Source organism: Squalius cephalus (genome assembly GCF_949319135.1).
Source record: "Squalius cephalus genome assembly, chromosome: 17".
NCBI lineage: Eukaryota > Metazoa > Chordata > Actinopteri > Cypriniformes > Leuciscidae > Squalius > Squalius cephalus.
Window position 1 is genome coordinate 31155729 of NC_137138.1, and position 19632 is coordinate 31175360.

At 36.1% G+C, this 19632-nt stretch overlaps 2 protein-coding genes across 2 annotated transcripts; one reads left to right on the plus strand and one right to left on the minus strand.

Moving 5' to 3' along the window:
- The first annotated feature begins 5069 nt into the window (after window positions 1-5069).
- Window positions 5070-7511, plus strand: pou4f3 (POU class 4 homeobox 3). The gene is made up of 2 exons (XM_079847923.1): window positions 5070-5240; window positions 5512-7511. Exons 1-2 carry the CDS (start codon window positions 5145-5147, stop codon window positions 6406-6408), a joined length of 993 nt encoding a protein of 330 aa, XP_079704049.1. The 5' UTR covers window positions 5070-5144; the 3' UTR covers window positions 6409-7511.
- An 8658-nt stretch (window positions 7512-16169) lies between these two features.
- il13 (interleukin 13) lies at window positions 16170-19230 on the minus strand. Its single transcript, XM_079847061.1, has 4 exons — window positions 17248-19230; window positions 17091-17141; window positions 16727-16846; window positions 16170-16639 (listed from the first exon to the last, which is right to left on the minus strand). Exons 1-4 carry the CDS (start codon window positions 17401-17403, stop codon window positions 16532-16534), a joined length of 435 nt encoding a protein of 144 aa, XP_079703187.1. The 5' UTR covers window positions 17404-19230; the 3' UTR covers window positions 16170-16531.
- Between the last annotated feature and the right edge of the window lie 402 nt (window positions 19231-19632).

Below are 19632 nucleotides of genomic sequence, written 5' to 3' on the forward strand. Positions count from 1 at the left end.
GAGTTGAGTTCCTTCAGCATCCTTTCTGCAGTCAAACACGGCAGAGGCGTCTGACGCCAGGCCCAGTGCTTGTATGTATGCGCGGCCGGTCAGCCCTTGAACTGGGCTAGATGCCCATATGCTGTGATTTCCCCTTGGTAATCCCATGTGTTTACTTCCATGGTACGGATTCCCTGTTGGTAAACCTGTTGATACGGTCTTTCCCTGGGCAGTTTCTGCTCTGCCCTGTCTCTACATTGGTAGTAGCTCCATCCCTGTCTAGGCAGGACCTACAACAGAGATCTTCCATATGTAGCATTGCTCCACAGGTCCGTCCATATTTGTTTCCACCACACATTACCTCCCTTCAGCAGGGTCTGGCCTCCGTAGTGTCCCTCTCAATTGGACTAGGCACGCTTCCCCAGCATTAACAACACTGGCAATGGCTGGAAAATATGGGAATTGAGAACCGAAGCACTCTTCCCTTGTGAAATATCACAATAAGAGAAACTGAAGCTATGACAGTCTTAAGAGTAAGCCCTGTCCCTTCTATCCCGTTGGTATGAAGGACTACTCTACTTGGGCTTACATGGGGTGCTGGGTAGGTTACGACTTTGTGAGGGTTCAGTGGCCATGGTGCCTTCCATAGGGAGCCCAATACGTCAATATCAACGAAGCGTCGAATGTAGGAACGTCTCGGTTACTGATGTAACTCTAGTTCCCTGAAAGTGGAAAATCTAGTTTTTTTTGTTTTGTTTTTTTACATCATTACATTGGAGAATAAGAAACAAATGGAGAGGGGGGAAAAGATTGGGGGGGGGGGGGGGGGGGGAGTGATTTTATGATATGTCCTATGATCTATGAAGATCATATAGACCTATGGTCTATGAAGAGGACACCAGGACTTACTTAATGAGAAAATGAAAACAAGACTCTATAACCAAAACAATATTTTCAGGACTTTGACAGCTCCTGGAAACTTCCACCTGAACCAAACTATAGTAAACTTTACTTTACAACATATATGTGTAAACATGGCCAAAAATGTTTTTCCCCATTATATAAAATGTATCTATTCATTGTCTCTAATTTGCATATTACTGTGTTCTTTGGGCAACATGTAATGAAAAAATAGCTATAAAAAAAGAGTAATAACTTGCCAACATTTTCATAATAGCTCATATTTCATAGAAATATTGATGTATTATTTGCCTGATTAACATGCAGTAAGTCCTAGTGTCCTTCAGAGTGGACATGAATGAAGCAGATGCATGTCTCATAACAGAAAGTCATATTCTGATTTGAACTAAAGTTGTCTTGAGATGTTAATTTACTACAACAATGTGAAAACAAGTCAGATTTAAAATGACAAAATATGTTCATATTCCCATAAGAGTGCTAAATTTAATTATTCAGTCAATGTCAGTAATATTTAAAGACCAAGGAGAGATAATTACAATGGTGAAACCTCCAAACATTTGGTATCTCTGAAAATCCCTGAATGTGCTCTTTACAAGACACCCAGACTTAAAACGTTGTCTTATATGGTCTCAAAGAAATTTGCCTAAATATAATTCAGGAAGACAGGTCTCTTAAAATTAAAAGTGAATGATGCAACATAACGCCAGAAAGGGTTGCTCATAATTCGTTCCGTAAATAATGCAGTTAATTTTGCTGAAATGCATAATACGTGGAATATTGATGGTTTATGTTGGTGCAGGATGGTTGCTAAGGGTGTTGCAGGGATACACAAAACCGTTGGGTGAAGTGGTCATAGCCATGCTTTATCATAAATAAAACACAGCTATTGACCAATCAGGATCAAGGTCTGGAACTAACCGTTTTATTATGTTAGTTAATGCATTAACTTACATTAAATAATGAAACCTTATTGTAGTTAACAAAATAATATTATTAAGCAATTAAATATAAACATTTCCTTGTAATCATCGCAATAATTACTTTTAAATGTAACAAGTATTTTTTACAATGTGCATTTAAATGGAACAAACAGTGCTGATTACATGTAATCTGGATTATGTAATAAGATTCCAAAGATTAAGTACTTGTAATTAGATTATATTATATGTGTTAAAATAGCCTACTTGTAATCAGACTACAGTTACTTTCTTATTGATTACATGATTACATGTCATTCTCACCATGGCAGTAAATGATTAATAATTCATTGATTCTTTTTATCTTTTACATTTTCCTTTCTATTAAAGTCTACTGCTTATATATGTTCAGAAGGTCTTCCAGATTTGTGGAATTGCACACACAGACCAGACTAGTCTTGAGCCGATCACTGATAACTGAGAGACACACAGCATTTGACCACTGGATTGGCACACATCATTTCACATTTAAGAGGAGTTTTCTCAACATGGCAACCTCAGGGAAATCATTGGTTGTTTAATATATATATATATATATATATATATATATATATATATATATATATATATTTTTTTTATAGTATATAAAAAACCCATAAACCCATATAGTTTAGCTTTAAATATTAATCATATTTTTAAACATTACTGGTACTACAAAATAATAAAGATTTAAAGAAATAATAAAGATTATGCCAAACTACTTAGTTCCCCCCCTTTACTTCCACTAAACCAACAGAAAGGCAAATCGCAAGATCCCTGAAAAAGCAACAGGGTTAAACCTGTGTGTATATAATTTTTTGATATTTAGAGTATCAAAGAAGCTTTTGACCACAACTAAAAAAGTACCACATGACAGATTAAACAATAAATTCAATTTATTTTGACGCTCAATTCAAGATTACACAAACACTATGGAAAAAGTAACTGTTCATGTAAATCAAGATGAAGCGATGGGCTATGAATGGGGCATTTTTAGGTTATGCTTGTAAAATATTCATGACTTGAAACTTTATCTTGCAAGGATAGGGACATGACTTTATCATAAAAGGTATCATAAGCAAGATTAGGGAATATCATGACACAGTTGGCACAACAAGACTGTTGACAATTTTGCCAAGACTTTAAAAAAAAAGTATGCATTGTTAATCTGCGTAATGAATGAGAAAATGCCAGAGAGGTAATGGATGCCCGCCACATAGCAGATGAATAATTGAGCGTCTGGGGGAACAGGAGAGGTGGATGAGATCGGATGGTGCATCTGTGTCACTGCACTGCCTGGCTTCTCTTCACCACGTCACCCAGACACAGAAGAAGAACAGGTGTTTACTTCCAGTGGCCAACTGCAATGCCATTCATTTATTCACCAAACCAATTTGAGCTGGGGAATTCAGTGGTGCTCATATAAAATGACTTCATAAGATTTTTTTTTTTTTTGCTTGTCCAATTTTTTCTTTGATTAAATTTTCTTTTAATATTGAGTTTGCAAATCATTGGTTTGACTTTGGTATCAACCGGACAACAGCTAGCTTCATGAATCTCTATACTGAATAGAGCAGTTAAAGTGTTTTTGTGTCCTACTCTTATTGTTCAGGCGGTTGACAGGGCAGGTGAGAGCAGCTCTCAAACGCCACAGCTGATGAAGATTAGGGGTCAGCCAAGGTGAAAGTTCCTGCCATCGACTGCGAGCATCAACTTTCCTCAAGCTGATGTGGAGATTTTCTTTAAAAATATACATTTTTATAGGGGGATATATATATATAGTCATGCTCATTATTTTAACACAATAAGGGATCATACAAAATGCATCTATTTTGTTTAGTACTGTCCTCAATAAGATATTGTATATAAAAGATGTTTACATATAGTCCACAAGACAAAAAAAAAAAAAAAAAAAAAATGCTGGATTTATAAAAATGACCCCATTCAAAAGTTTACATACCCTTGATTCTTAAAACTGTGTGTTGTTACCCAGATGATCTATGGGTTTTTTGTTGTTGTTGTGATGGTTGTTCTTGAATCCGTTGTTTGTTCTAAGCAGTTAAACTGCCCAATGTTCTTCAGAAAAACCCTTCAGGTCCTGCAACCTCTTCAGTTTTCCAGCATTTGTTTTGCATATTTCAGTGACTGTATGATATTGAGATCCATCTTTTCACACTGAGGACAACTGAGGGACTCAAACACAACTATTAAAAAGGTTCAAATATTCACTGATGGGGGAATTCATTCATTAATTCATTAAGAGCCTGGGGGGGTGGGGGGGGGGTGGGGGGTGGTTATGGAGGGGGGTGAACACTTTTGAACAGGATGAACATGTCCAAATTAAATACAATATATATTGATCTTCAAATTCAAAAAGTTTTCACCCCTCAGCTCTTAATGCATTGTGTTTCATATAGCATTTTACTAATACACTCAATATTCTACACAGCATAGGGCTATTTCTAATGACATTACAATAATTAGAAATAATGTAAGTTAAATTATTGGTCTTCCTGCACATTAAAATAGACAAAAATGTTCTTTGATTATCCATTACATTTGATGTACTGTGAAATTATATAAGTCAGGAGATACAATATTGACAATACAAAACCAAGAATGACCTAATTATTATTTATTTATAATAAATTACATTTATTATGAAATTTGTTGAACTAAGTTTAAGAACAAACTGTGTACATCTGGTTTTCCACTTTTAAAATAAAAATAAAATGTTATAACATATATAACGCATTTAACATTGTTATCGATTTTTGAACACTTTAAAAAACTACTGTTTTTCGCAATGAATAATAATAATAATGATTATCAAGAACATTTTATTATTAATTCCATTTACGTTTTAAACAAAGTACATTAACATGAAATGAAAATAAATTACAATATATTATTTCATGTCAAATAAATAGGAAAAAATGTAATAATTGTAAACAAATTAAATAAGATAAAATAATTATTATTAATAGTTATTAATTTTTTTTTTTTAAATCCCTTCGCTGATGAGTTAAATTATTGAAATACTGGCTAACATTTTGCATGTGGTAAGTAGGCTATCCTACAGAAGCTTACGCTTTCCCGACTCGCATCTTGTAAGTTGAATAGAGGAACAGGTGGAGGCGGGAGGGCGGTGTGAGGAGTGTGTGTGTGTGTGTGTGTGTGTAGCCCGGGAGGCGCTGCCAATGGAAACCGCACACAAGAGGAGCGTCGAGCCAGAGCGCCGCGTCGCCTCCATGTCAGGTCCACTCACCTGCAAGGTGCGCACCGAAGATGATGGCCATGAACGGCAAGCAGCACTTCTCCATGCACCCTGCGCTGCACCCGAGCTCCGAGGGCATGCGGCGGGTGTGTCTACCTGCCCCGCAGGTACGTCTCGCGCTAAACTCCTCGTATTGTCTCCATTCTGTCACTTTGAGGTGTTTTGAGTTGCTCCAGCTTCCATCCCTCCCTCCCCAGCCTCTCCTTTCTTTCCCTCTGACTCCCTCTCTCCCTCACCCACATGCCTATCCAAGCAAAGCTGCTGCTTTCATATTAATTTTTATGACCTGTGCTTTTGAGGAGGGTGCTTGGGAATGTTCTTTAATCCAGAGTTGACACAATTCCCCACTGACTTCCATGTGCGCGCTCTTCCCTGCAGCTCCAGGGCAATATATTCAGCGGCTTTGATGAGAGTCTGCTGGCCCGCGCTGAAGCTCTGGCAGCGGCTGACCTGGTGTCTCACAGTCACGGCAAGAGTCACCCTTTCAAGACGGACGTCACCTACCATACCATGAGCAGCGTGCCCTGCACCTCTTCTTCGTCCACAGTGCCCATATCCCACCCGTCATCCAACCTGCCCTCGCACCACCACCACCACCTCAGCCACCAGACCCTGGAGGGGGATCTGCTTGACCACATTTCCTCGAGTTTATCGGTCAGCGGCATGGGTGCGCCGCCGGAGATGAGCACTCAAGCCCACCAGCACCACCTGCAAATGGGTCACTTACACCAAGCCATGGCCATGGGCCACCCGCACGCCCTGTCGGTCCACAACGGGATGGCGTGCGTCAACGACGTGGAGTCCGATCCCAGAGAGTTGGAGGCGTTCGCGGAGAGGTTCAAGCAGCGGAGGATAAAGCTCGGAGTGACCCAGGCTGATGTGGGCTCTGCCCTCGCCAACCTCAAGATACCGGGGGTCGGCTCGCTGAGCCAGAGCACCATCTGCAGGTTCGAGTCCCTAACGCTTTCCCACAACAACATGATCGCCCTCAAACCCGTTCTCCAAGCCTGGCTGGAGGAGGCTGAAGCGGCTTACCGGGAGAAAAACGGGAAACCGGACCTTTTTAACGCGAACGAGAGGAAACGAAAGCGAACGTCCATCGCGGCTCCGGAGAAGCGATCGCTCGAGGCGTATTTCGCCATCCAACCGCGACCGTCGTCGGAGAAAATCGCGGCAATCGCGGAGAAGTTGGATCTAAAGAAGAACGTGGTTCGGGTTTGGTTCTGCAATCAACGGCAAAAACAGAAACGGATGAAATATTCAGCAGTGCACTAATGCTGTTAGAGCAAAGGAGACATTTTAGGAACACCACAGGGATCTAAATTTCTTCTTTTAAGCATTATAAGCCTATAAAGACATTTCATATTGCCTCCAATTGATGTAACCAGTGTGCGAATTATTCCATGGGGTCTGTAAAAGTTCGACTCCCCCCAAGTCAAAACACAAGGTTTCTGTGTAAAGTATCTGTAGCCTATTTTTACGTTTCAGTTTAACCTCAAAAGTTAGTCATTTTGGATTGTGCGAGGTCGAGAAACCTCAACCCGAAAGTTAGTGACAGAAATGTTTCATTCCACCGAAGGCCATTGAATAATTCGCACACTTTGACCTTTTAAACAAACTTGAAATGATATTGATTAATCTGTGATCACAGCTTACATTACAGAGTTCATGTTACTTTATATTTAGCTATACGAGCAAGTAAAACTAATGAAAAACATGGAGCACTTAATGTGTAATTATTTTATGAAGCTGATTGTGATTACACGACGTTATGGTTATAAAGCATCATGCACTGTGTAACATGGGCATCGTAATGTATTTTTTATTTTAGTAAAACAAAATAAATATTAATTTACCACTGCATTATAAAGCAATACTGTTTAATCATTAAAAGCTTTAATCTGAAATAATCAAACTCTGAATAGGAGACTAACTGAACGGCTACTAAAAAAACCTTTGTTTCAGTATTATCACACGTGAAATTATATTTTGAAGTGTGTACGTGTGTTTTTGGTATTTAAAGACTTATTTATATTACAATACAATTTGCGCACAAGTTACGATAGTAGGCTGTCACATGAAATGCCCATTGAAATTTGTGTATAGCGTTTGTAATATTCGTTTGAATGTCTTGTCAGATGTGACTGCATACATGGTGGAAATCACGTTCTCACAAAATGTCACTAAATATATATTTTATATTTATATTTTTCGATCATCAGTCGAAGTGATCCTAATATGCAAAAACTGATGGTGTAAAGAATGCTGCTATTTGATTTGCATTAATGTAGCCACTGCAATCACTCTCACTTTAAACTCCACTTTACAAAATGTGTGACTTTGAAGAATGTTATTTAATAAATTGTTGATTTTTTTTCAAAACCTCTGTGGACTTTTTTATTATTATTTTAATTACACATTTATAAAAAAAACAAAACAAGCAAAAAAAAAAAACAAAAAAAAAAACAGGACAACGTGTCTCGTATCACGCCATAGAAGAAAAAAATAATAATACTGTATTATATATATATATATATATATATATATATATATATATATATATATATATATATATATATATATATATATGCGCCATTTTCATCTTACATAAACAATATACAACGAAAGCAACTCGCATCAAAATCCTTGTAATATCATTAATTTTTAAGACTTGCGTTGTTTTATTAATAAGCTTCAGTTCAATTGTGATTAAACATTAATGGAATAATATAGACCAACCACCACCTAATTTAAAGAATATTTACAGGGAGAACAAAAATAAAAATTCAAGCCAACTTTAACTAGGCTATTTTCCCCTCTTTTCTATCTGGTTTTCCAACTTTAAGAATGAGACACCGCTGAATAATACATGTCTGTCACGGCTTTTGTGCAGAGAGGGATTTGAAATTATTAAGTAATGGCGATGCAATATTAATTGTATATTGGTATAAAACAGGCAGAGAGCTGAAGGGAGAGTTGTTAGTCAGGAAACGCTTCTTACAGGCTCAAGGGAAGGAGAAGAGACGCTGTTCAGGTAAGACGATGATCGTTCCAGTTCACTGTCATGTTTCAAGAAGCAATTGTGAAGTTATGTTAGACGATGTCGTAGATTTACATGAATTACTGTAGCCTATACAAAACGATAATAATAATAACAACAAATAGATAGATAGTCTATCATCTTAAGAAAGTTAGACGGTTATTATTTAAGTGTTGGTATGTTTAAATTAAATTAAAGTAAAAAGGTTGATAAATTTGATATACAGGCCAAGGCTAACACTTTTCCGTTAATCATTTTGTTTGACTAAATTAGGAGTTAGTTAATTTTAAATTTTAGAGCCGAACAGTTCTCAAGGAGGCTTCTTCAGTTTAATTCATTTTTTTTTTTTTTTTTACATTACACAAAATGTAAAATAGTTTTATTTTATATCAACGTTTTAGTCATTTTCCTCTTCTTTGAAAAAGAAAGAAAACAAAACCCTGTAGGCTAAAGGTTTGAAAATGTATCGGCTATATAGTAAAAACATAACTAATGCAAAATGTAGCCTCAGTCAGTGCGGGTTATTCTTTTTCTTTTATTTGCAATAAGGTAATTGCATGACAATGTTATGTTGCGCAAATTCGTTTTAGCATGTATTAAATAGGCTACTTCTTAAGCATAACATTAAGTTCTAAAGCCCATTCAAAATTCGCATTTATTTTAAGTTGTTCTCCAAAGAAGTGTTAAAAGGTTTAAAATATGTAACTCTAATAGCACTGCAATCCCCCCCCCAGCCTAAATTATAATCTTTCCTAATTGCCAAGAACGATCATCGATCCAAATTTAAATAGTTAAACTAATGGGATTATGAAGGAGGGTTAAATTAATTGGAGAAGGCGGATCATAAATAATTAAGATCGGCAATACTTTTTTATATCATAACCCTCAAACAACGGTGTAAACCAATCTAAGTTGAGCACAGAGCAGGGCATGTGGCCAGTGGTGGGGACTGAATTATTGATGTTCTACTGAAAGGTAGAGGCCTATAGGCCAGGAACTCATGTGTCATAAGGAACAACCTATGGCATGTTTCACAGTAATGTTCAAAGAACTGTTGCTTCAGTTCAGGCTGTTTGAGTTTTCATCACCTTTTTCCCAATCAAAAATTCTAAAGGGATGTAATTTGAAACCCATGAAACACTCATAGCCTATACTCTTATAATCAACTGAACACAGCTCTTTTTATTTATTTCGTATAGGGCAATCCTGAATAGAAATCCTCAAGAACTCTAAATGGATAACGTTTTAGCAACTCGACAATTCAAGGAAATCGCAGGGGAACAAGCCTATAATAGTGGATTAATTTAATTAAATTTCTTATTTCATACAGGTGCATTTGTTTTGGGAAATTCTGTAAATAAATAATAATAAAAAAAGTCTAACATGGAAATGATCTGACTGACTTTAGTCACACACACACACACACACACACACACACACACACACACACACACACACAAAACCCGTTTCTAGATCTAAAGAAGCGCGTGCAGGAACCTTTTAATGTTCAAAACAATAAACTCTAAAATGACTATTTAAATAATTACCTTTATTTTTATGATATCCTAGCCTAGCCTTCTTGAGAACTTGGGGTTGCTAGACATGCGTGTCTGAGAGAGACAGAGAGAGAAAGTGAATTCATGTTTTTATTTCAGAGCAAAGAAGATCTGACAGAATGAGGGTGGAGGTCTCCTGGAAGACGTGGCGAACCCCCTCTCCCTCTGCGGGACAAGCGGTTGTTCTCGGGCCGACACTCCGACTCCGCGTACGAGAACGGCAGAGTTAAGACACCGGCGCTTTAATTATTCATACAACGCCAGCAGCAACATATGAGATATAGCCAATGCGGAGGCAGACCGCGAACCCGGTGTGCTTTATTAGTCCGTTCCTATCATCATCACACGCCAAGCCACCTTAGGCATTTGCCCGCGGTGTCTCCATGCGATAACTCACGGGGTTATCCAAGGGGATACTGTTACCGGGAAACTTGAGGCCGTCCTTCAGAGGTGAATTTTGGGCGCGTCTTCAACGTTGTGTTAGAATCTCTTTGTTGCTCATACTTCAATGTCAAGCTCATACTCATTAAGGCGATGCGTAGCCTAACTATTTTACATTTTGGCGAATTGGTGGCTAATTCGTATTAATTGCTTACACCCCAATTACTGGTGTCTCTTCATAGTTAGTTGAAACAAAAAAAATAAAAAAAAATAAAAAATCGTAGCCTATTAAGTCAGCCGAAATCGCCAACTCCTAAAATAGTTACTTATGAGATCGGGTTAGAAAGTCACATTACTATGTAGCCTATGGGCTATATGGTGTTTACACTTTTTTATTTATTTCTTTTAAATAAAGAGCCCCATTGAATTGAGCTGTAATTGCGAAACTCGTGTAAGTTTTCTGTCAGCGGTGTAGGCTATAATCAACACATTTTCTTGAACACTATCTAGGGCAGAACAGACAAACTAAACCAAACTAAATATGTATAAATCAAGTAGCCTATGTAGCAATATGGGTTATACCGTATATAAAAAGTGTAAAATAATTACAACTATTTCTATTAAAGTCATGAAAAGTTGCCATATTATTTTCTTTCTTGTGACATGGTGCCTTATTCAATGCGTCCTTCGTGTGCTATCAGAATTATCGGATATTTAGTTCAAATTGGACTTGGACGCCCTCTCAAGTCGTATTTACCACTCGGGGATAATTTTGATACCCAAGTTCCCGAGATGGACGGGCCATGAACTTTATGGGGGGAGGGGAGAACAATTGCTGCTTTGACTGGTATTCTTTGAATGTTACCAGCTGGTGGTGGTGTCCTAAAAATACAGCAAGGTTATTAAACTCTACTTAAAATAAAGAACAAAGAATGTGCACCAGGTAGCCTGTGTTTTGCTTTTTTATGTTTTTAAGTAATTTATGGAGCCACTGTAAACTTTACTTGTTATATTCCAATGCTATTTTGTGCAGGCAATTAGCTTATTTTGTTGTAAATAAACAAGTCTAGAAAGTGTCACTGCTAAATACATATAACTTAAGTATTGTGGTATTCCGCTTTGTTCCTCACTGACACGCACGCTCCCAAGGTCAGGACTCAAAGAAAATCCCAAGTTTCTCACTGATATTTACAACTTTGTGGTGCCGTTCATGTGCTTTAAATTCGAAAATACAATTTTCCTGATATGACAGGAACGCAATAATATTGGTGGATCTCATGTGAGTGACAGGTTGCCCCGCCCTCATGCCAATAAAAACATCATCAGATTAAAGATGTTGCTGCAAGAGGGAGGAAAGTTATTTTGCTTAAAGATAAGGAGGGCACATAAAAAATAAAAAAAAAAGATATTCATGGTTAAATGACTTCTGATAAATACTGCATTCCATTAAAATATATAAGAATTGTCCATTTTGATTTCATGTTGACTTTAAAGGTGCTCTATGTAACTTTTTCACTCTACTTAAGCATACACATAGGGGAGAGTGGGGTGAGTTGTGCCAGTTTTTACTCAAAGTGACTTTAAAGTGAGGCCATGGCAGTAATGCCTTCAACTTAAGGATGTACATATATTTCAGGATGTGGTGCATCCCTGAGAACAATAACTTTGGATCTGAAATAAATTGTTTCAGAAATATAGCTCTTGGAAAAAAAGTGGTCTCATGGCACAACTTGCCCCTGGTGCGGGGGAAGTTGTGCCTTTGGGGGAATACATTGGGGGTAAATTGTGCCAGTGATTTCTGAAGTAAAACAGAACATTTTAATGTTATGAACCATAATGCTATATGAAAGCAAGATAAATTCAATACAAAATGACTAATTTAAGGTTTATTTAGATATTGTCACCCTGGAATACCATAGCATGCGTTTTTCCTATATGGTCAATTGCATAGGGATTTTGTGTTGAACATAACTCTGGATCACAGTGTCATAGAGACAAGGGGATGGGCTCATTTTACTCAGACGACCAATAAGTCTCTCAGGATCATTGTGAAGCTATCAAGCTACGCCCTAGCAACCATTTAGAGCACCATAGCAACACAATATATGATATTTGTGAATCATTTCAGGCAAAAAGGCTTTGGCAATAGATGCCTGTTGACATAGCGCTGTCTGTCAATTATGTAACATATGAGAATAAAGTGACTAGGCTAATTTCTAAACACCCTATTGTGACATAGGCCACTTAAAAACGGAATAAAACTTCTCTTTAATAACATAGTTCAAACTCAAAACTGAAATCAGTGTTAGCTAAATTAAACAAATAGCAGGCAGGCCTAAGTCAAACAATGATGAGGCATGCCCATCTCCTCACTTCTCAAGATTATCCCCTGTGAGTATGTAGGTCTAGGTGGTCTGGATCTGGCACAACTTAACCCAGGCCCTTTGGCACAAATCACCCCAGACCCACAAGTTAGAAAAACTAGCATGATCCAGCAGTTAAGAGCTAACATCATGCTAACTGTATAGACTCATTGTGTAGCCTACTAAAGCACTAAAACATGTGTGAAATGTTTTCAAACTTGTCTATAATTTTTCAGACACTACAATCAAAAAACCTTAATCATAGAAATTTTACTTTGAAAGGGAAAAAACAGTTTTTTTTTGCACTAAAATATCCTTAACTCTCATGCCATGTGTCTCCCTTCTTTGGAGGACAAGTAAAAGTGATTGCTTTTCAAAATGATGTGGTCATATGACCAATTTCTTCTACGGTTTTCCAGAAACAAGGGTGGAACTACTTCCCCCCTGGCACAAATCACCCCACTCTCCCCTACCATAATATGTTAGCAGATATTTAGGAAACATGCTAAGTTCACATATATACTCGTTTCTCTGAAAAACACTTCTACAGCCAGTTATTTTATTTTGAAATGTGCGTTTCCAGGCTGGAATGTTTGTTTTTGTTTTGGTCTGTGATACTGCATGTTGCCAATTTGCCGCTTTTCATTGTCCATTGCGCTCGTTCCTGTTGCGTGTGCTCAAACTGGCTACCCGAGTGAGCACTGTCCAGTCTGAGGAGCAAGTGGCGGGAGAAACGACGATCTCCGATATTTTGAATTCGACTGCAGTACCTATTTCAACCACTAGTTATCATTCTTACATACTGCACCTTTAAATGAATGGAATGAGACTACAGCACAGTTTTAGACACAAATCATCTTACAGTTTAAAGTAAACACAGCATTTGTTTTCAAGTGTTATTACCAGGGTACTAATAAGATCTACTTCAGTTGAGTGTAATTATTTTTTAAACTATTTAACTCACCAGATCCTATAGGCCTTCAAGCATGAGGGCTATTATTTTGTAATATTTTTGAAGATTTTGTTTGTTTTCAGAAAAAAGTTGTGTTGACAAAAAGTTTGTGGAACAGTATAAAAGTTTTTGGGACTTTATTTTAAGGTGTCATTACAGTGTAATTATATATTTAAATGCAGAGTAATATTAATTAACAACATGTACTTACTAGGCTTAGGGTAGGATCAGGATTTGGTTGAGGGTTAGTTGCATGTAATTATGAATAACTTACTGTTATTACTATGGTAAGTACAATGTAACATTTAACGGACACTGACTGTAAAATGAAGTGTTACCAAGTTTTTGTTTAAAATATGTATTTTAAGGTAAGGACTGTGAGTGATAAAGTAATAGGCATTGTGAGTGATAATGTCATAATTTTGATAAAATAGAGAAAAACAAATGAAATAGTATTCGTGTGATTACATTCTAGTGATTATCTGATATTAATTTCAAAGTAGAAATGATAATTATTATAAAACTATTTGGCAAAGCTATGGGAAATGCTTTGTCAGATCAAAATTCAGTATACAACTAAATGCATGTAAGAACAAATTTTAATTTGATAAATATAATCATTGTTGGTGGTAACGCATTACAAGTAACGTGAGTTACATAATCCGATTTCTTTTTTTTTTTCCAAGTAACTAGTAAAGTAACTATTTAAAATTTACAACAAAATGTCTGAGTTAAAAAACCCCAGCAAACCTGTAATAATTAAATGTTAAATAACACATATATACTTTATGTATTTAATCTTACTTTATAAATCAATGTATTTGCTGCTGACCCAAAAATGATTTTAGATAAACATTACATTTGTGTTTAATTTTTTTGTTTTTCTTGCTGAAGTGTGAAACTCACAGATGTGAATTTGCATTTCCTTCAGCCTGAGACTTATCCATTTCACTTTTGGTTTGGTGTTAAAAAACAAAGAAAGCCCAGCCCAGGTGAGAAAAAGTCACGCAAAAGTAAAGAAGTGCATTACTTTCCATAAAAAGTAACTAAGTTATGCAATTAGTTCCTTTTTTTAGGGAGTAATGCATTATTGTAACACATAACTTTTAAAAGTAACTTTCACTAATTCTGAATAGGATCATCCCTATCTTTTTTAACGCTAAATTAATCAATGCAAGTCAAAGGGAGATTTTTAAAACTTCAATCCTAAAATGTTATTATAATTACATGAAAACCAAAATAGAATAGCTAATTCTGAAGTAATCTACAAAATGTTTGAAAAAAGTCCTTGTGTAAGCTGAGAAGGACATGAAAAGGACAAAAAGAAAATCCTTTTTGGTTACAATTGTAACATTTATTGCTACCTGAATCACTTAATGTATGGCTGTACTGGTGAGGAGTCAGGGGAATCGCATTAGCATATACCTGCAATGTGCAAAGACACTCGGGTTTTTTTTTTTAACCCAGAGCGAGTCCAGGCTATGTGACACCAGGACTGTAATAGAGTTGACCCTGTGGCTGATAGGCACAGGTATCTGATCATTCGCGCCCCTTTAAGCGTGCTGGATTGTGGGACGTGTGCACACTTGGCTCTTGAATTGCCTTTGAATAATACATGCACCCATGCAGTGTGGTTATATATCACTCCACATGTTCTCTTGAGCTCCCACTATGGGACACTGGTCTACATTTCACTGCCATAAGCACATGTGAAAGCAAGGGGGCGTATGTGCTATAAGACAGCAACACAATGACAATTTGCACTTGAATAGAGCAAGTTGGTGCCACAATGTTAAGGTGTTTTGTTGATTTCCAGGGCATTGCTATACATGGTTGCTAAAGTGTTCTGAATGAACTCATTTTTTCCCACTAAAAGTAGCTCAACTGGTAGTATAGCACTAGCAACACCCAGGTCATAGGTTCGATTCCCAGGGAACACACATACTGACACAATGTTTACACTAAATGAACTGTGAATTTAGCTGCATAAAGCAACACTTAAATGCATATCAGGTGTGATTGTTTTCTATGCAATATCAGTATGTAAACTGTAGATGAAAGGGGGAAAAAATGAATAGCACCGTTGAACTACACATTCTAGAATTTTATCAAAGTGTATCAAAGCTTCTGTGATCCATTTCACATGATATATGCCCTCTGGAACAGACAACACCCTCAAGAAAAAATACACAAATCCCTTATTAACAGTGAACATATCATGAAATATTTAACAAGCATAAATTATGTACTGAATGAATAAATGAATGATTAATAGCTTCACGCATGATTATTAATCAGTGTTAACTACCAAAAAAGGAATCTTTAGTCTTGCAGAGGGCATGCACAATAAATACAAAGATTGCAGATTATATATGTAACACAATGATTCCTTTTAATAATTTTGCTCTTTTGTACACTCTTATAAGAAAAGGTTCTACTACATAAAACCCTGAAAGGGTTATTTTAGGCACTTCATATATAGATCCTTTTTTAATTTTAATTAAATTTGCTGAAAGCTCGTAAAATACTTAAATCACTACAAAAGATTGAAATAACAGTTAAACATGAATGTATCATGCAATGAATTAAGTAATTTCTCCTTAAGGCCAGTTCACAGTGCCCCAAACATATATAGAGTCCTATATAGAATCTTTTTTAAGAAGCATTATACAAGTTCATTATTTTGTGCACAAGTTAATTCAATAAAATAAAGACGCATAATACATAAGTTTCTTTTGTATTTTAGCATTTATTATATTGTGAGGTCACCTAATCCATTAATGAATGTCAAGACTAAGCACAGACAACAATCTTAACATCAAGATACAAAAAAAAAAAAAAAAAAAAAAAAATTATATATCTCAGTAATGCTCTAGAAATTGATGTTTCAGTGCAAGTTAAAAAAAAAGATCAAAATTTTAAACCACTGAAAGAAATACTGCACAAAATCTGTACTTTACAAAATACATCAGATCATATTTAAGAATGATAAATACATTTTTGCAAATTTTCTTCAGGTACAAAATTATATAGACTACAGCTACAGTCAATGTAGACAAAATAATATGTTAATAAAGACAAAAAAATAAATACGATCTTTTATAAATTATTTTTTGCTGAATTCAATCTGGACACATTTCTTGAGGTTTTTCAAGAAGTCAAGCAGGATGATTTGAGATGGGCCTTTAGCAACAGGTTTGTCATCGCAGGTGGTCTGAAAGACAGTAAACGTCAGTTATTCAACTCCGGTAGGATGGAGGTATTGAACGGAAAAGACATTATGTTTCAGAGTTCAACTTACCCCATTGTGCAGGTTATACGCATGTAAACTCCTCATTAGTGTCTTATCAGTACGGAAATCCTCATATTTACTAAGCCCAGAAACCTTCTTCAGTTCTTGCTCAGCCTGGCAGAACTTATGCTGCAAAGATTTTGAAATCACAGGTAAGACCAGGGCTCAAATCCTTTCAATTCAAATGTTAACATTATAAAAGCAGCAAAAAATATTTTAAATGACTCATAAATGTTCCCACATAAGAGACTAGCAAAAGTCCACAAAAACAATTTTCACAAACCCAAAAAAGCTTATTAGGCTCTGACCATGAAAGAAATATGCTGGATAGTTGTTAATGTTACTGTTGTGAGTCAATGAAAAATTCTCTCACCTTAGAGCACGAGACATCCATTTTCAGATCTTCCAGGAAGATTTTTCCCCCCTAGAAATAACAGGTAAAATGAATATTGCAATCGTGCTCTGCTCAGTATCTAAAAGTATAGAGAGTTTTGGCTTACTATAGTTACTATACTAAAGTTAAATCTTACCTCGGGCTCCTCTGGGAGATTTTTCTTTGCGGTGTCCAGGTTATGAACAAGTTCTCTCAATAAAGTCTTTTCTTCTTTCACAGAAGTCTTGTCATCTTTCATAGAAGCACTGGAGACGAACACAGCGAAAGCGAGCAGTAGAATAGTCTTCATCATTTTGTCTGTCTGCTTGGATTTCTCGAGACTTTGGTTGTTTGAAGGCCTGAGGTACCTGATTCCCTCTCTGCTGTACGCTGTGTATATATACTCTCAAAAAGGCAAGACTTGGCTATCTAGCTTTTTTTTTTTTTGCATCGTAAGCGAAGCAACGTTTATTGGCTGATTATGGCGCGCTCACTGAATATCTTGATTGAGATGTGGTTGATAATGTTTGTCATATTGTCCTGATTTCCTGGAACTGACACTGACTAACTTTCAAGATCATCATGATTTTGAGTAACAGGCCTCTAGATGGGGTTCTGAAGGCCACATCTTCACTAGGTTTGCTTGTGCAAATAAGTTTCATTATTGCAAAATCAATTGATCAATACTGATAGCTTCTGCTGCAAATCTGCATGTGTTTGTACTTGCAATTAGTCATACAAATAACAGCATCAAAGGTCCGATGAATAAAAACTTTTAAAATCGAGTTTTAACATGTTGGTTGGCAGAACTCAACAGACAATTTTAAAACATTATATAACATAAAAAAAACCCTGAATACTCAAGTTGCATTTAAAATGTATAATCAAACCAAATAACATCTGAAAACAAATTTTCTCAAAACTATTACGTTAATTACCTTAAACTAATAACTTTTTAGTGAATACTGTATATGAAGTCATTTCCCCTCATGTCCTACCTAGATATAAAACAGTTAATTAATTCTTCACAGTATATGTATTGTTTTATCATTTAAAACCTAATACACTAGATTTTGTTGCTTGTTGCTTTATTGCTTTAAAATAAGTGCAACTGGGTTTGATATTTTCATAAAGAATTTTTTTAGGCATTCAAATTAGGGATGGGATTTCTTTTTTTTCTTTTTACTTTCTGCAATTAATAAAGTCAAGGTCAAAATTATTGTCACCCTTGGTAAATATTTTCAAAAATGGCAGTAAAAATAAATCTGCGCTGTTTATCCTTTTGATCTTTTATAAAAAAAAAAAATGTTTTTCTCCAAAACATGTTGGCCACAATTATTGGCACCCCTAGAAAATCTTATGAGTAAAATATCTCTGAAATATATTCCCAATACATATTTAAGTCTGAAGTAGTCAGGGTGACTAGGAACATGAAATTGTCCAGCCATGACTTCTTGTTCCACATGATATGGAAATATGAGGAAACACAAAGGCCAAATTCCCTTAATCATCCATCACAATGAGTAAAACCATAGTTCTGATGCATCAAAAGATTGTTGAGCATCATAAAATAGCTAAAAAATAGCTAAAGCACTGAAAATTCCCATTTCCACCATCAGGGCAATAATTAAAAGATTCCAATCAATCAAAGACTCACAGATGGAGAATTGCAGAGATTAGTTAAGTCTTGGGGTCAGAAACATGTTGTTTGGGAGGGTTTCAAGAAAAAAACATACTCCTCGCTCATCCAAAAACAAACTGCATATCTCTTCCCCATATTCAGTTTTCAGACACGACTGGAACTTCACATGGGACTGGCTTCTATGGTCAGATGAAACCTATCAGATGTGTTTGGTGCAAACAGGGACGGTACCCCATATCCATGGTTAAAATAAACTGCTGGATCTTTAATGTTGTGGGCCCATTTGTTTTCTGGAGGACCTGGACATCTTGTTCAGATACACGGTATCATGGATTCAATCAAATACCAACGGATAAAAATTCGAAACGTGACGGCCACTGCTAGAAATCTTATAATGGGATGTGGTTGGATCTTCCATCAGGACAATGATCAAAAACAAACATCAAAATCAACACAAAAATAGGTTCACATTTACCAAGGGTGCCAATAATTCTGACCATGACTGTATTTGCTGTTTAATCATTCAAAAATAACTAACACAATTATCACAGCATCTTTTTTTGTATTTATTATAATATAGCTATGCTAATGTGTTTCCCCCACATCCTTTGGTTAGTGTTACAGTATATGATCGATTCTCGCATAAACATATTGGCTAATTCTTCACAATTTCATTAGTTCACATTAGTTAATGCATTAATTAACATTGAGCAATACACTTGTTAAGATATTTATTAACCTTTGTTAACTTTAGTTTTAAAAATAATTGTTGAAATAACTGTTCATTGTTAGTTTGTGTTAGCTCAGGCCCATTAGTTAAAATTGACAGTTACAACTTTTAGTTTTTGAAGATTTTTTTGTGTTAACTAATGTAGTTAACAAATGTGAACAAATTGAACC

Bases quoted from the DNA above. Each gene is read 5' to 3' on its own strand.
- il13 (XM_079847061.1), bottom strand. From the start codon at position 17,403: ATGATGAAGACTATTCTACTGCTCGCTTTCGCTGTGTTCGTCTCCAGT. The intron at 17,142-17,247 runs GTAAGATTTAAC...TGTTATTTCTAG, and splicing joins ATCTCCCAGAGGAGCCCGAG to GGGGGAAAAATCTTCCTGGA. The intron at 16,640-16,726 runs GTAAGTTGAACT...ACTGTCTTTCAG, and splicing joins CGTATAACCTGCACAATGGG to ACCACCTGCGATGACAAACC.
- pou4f3 (XM_079847923.1), top strand. From the start codon at position 5,145: ATGATGGCCATGAACGGCAAGCAGCACTTCTCCATGCACCCTGCGCTG. The intron at 5,241-5,511 runs GTACGTCTCGCG...TCTTCCCTGCAG, and splicing joins TGTGTCTACCTGCCCCGCAG to CTCCAGGGCAATATATTCAG.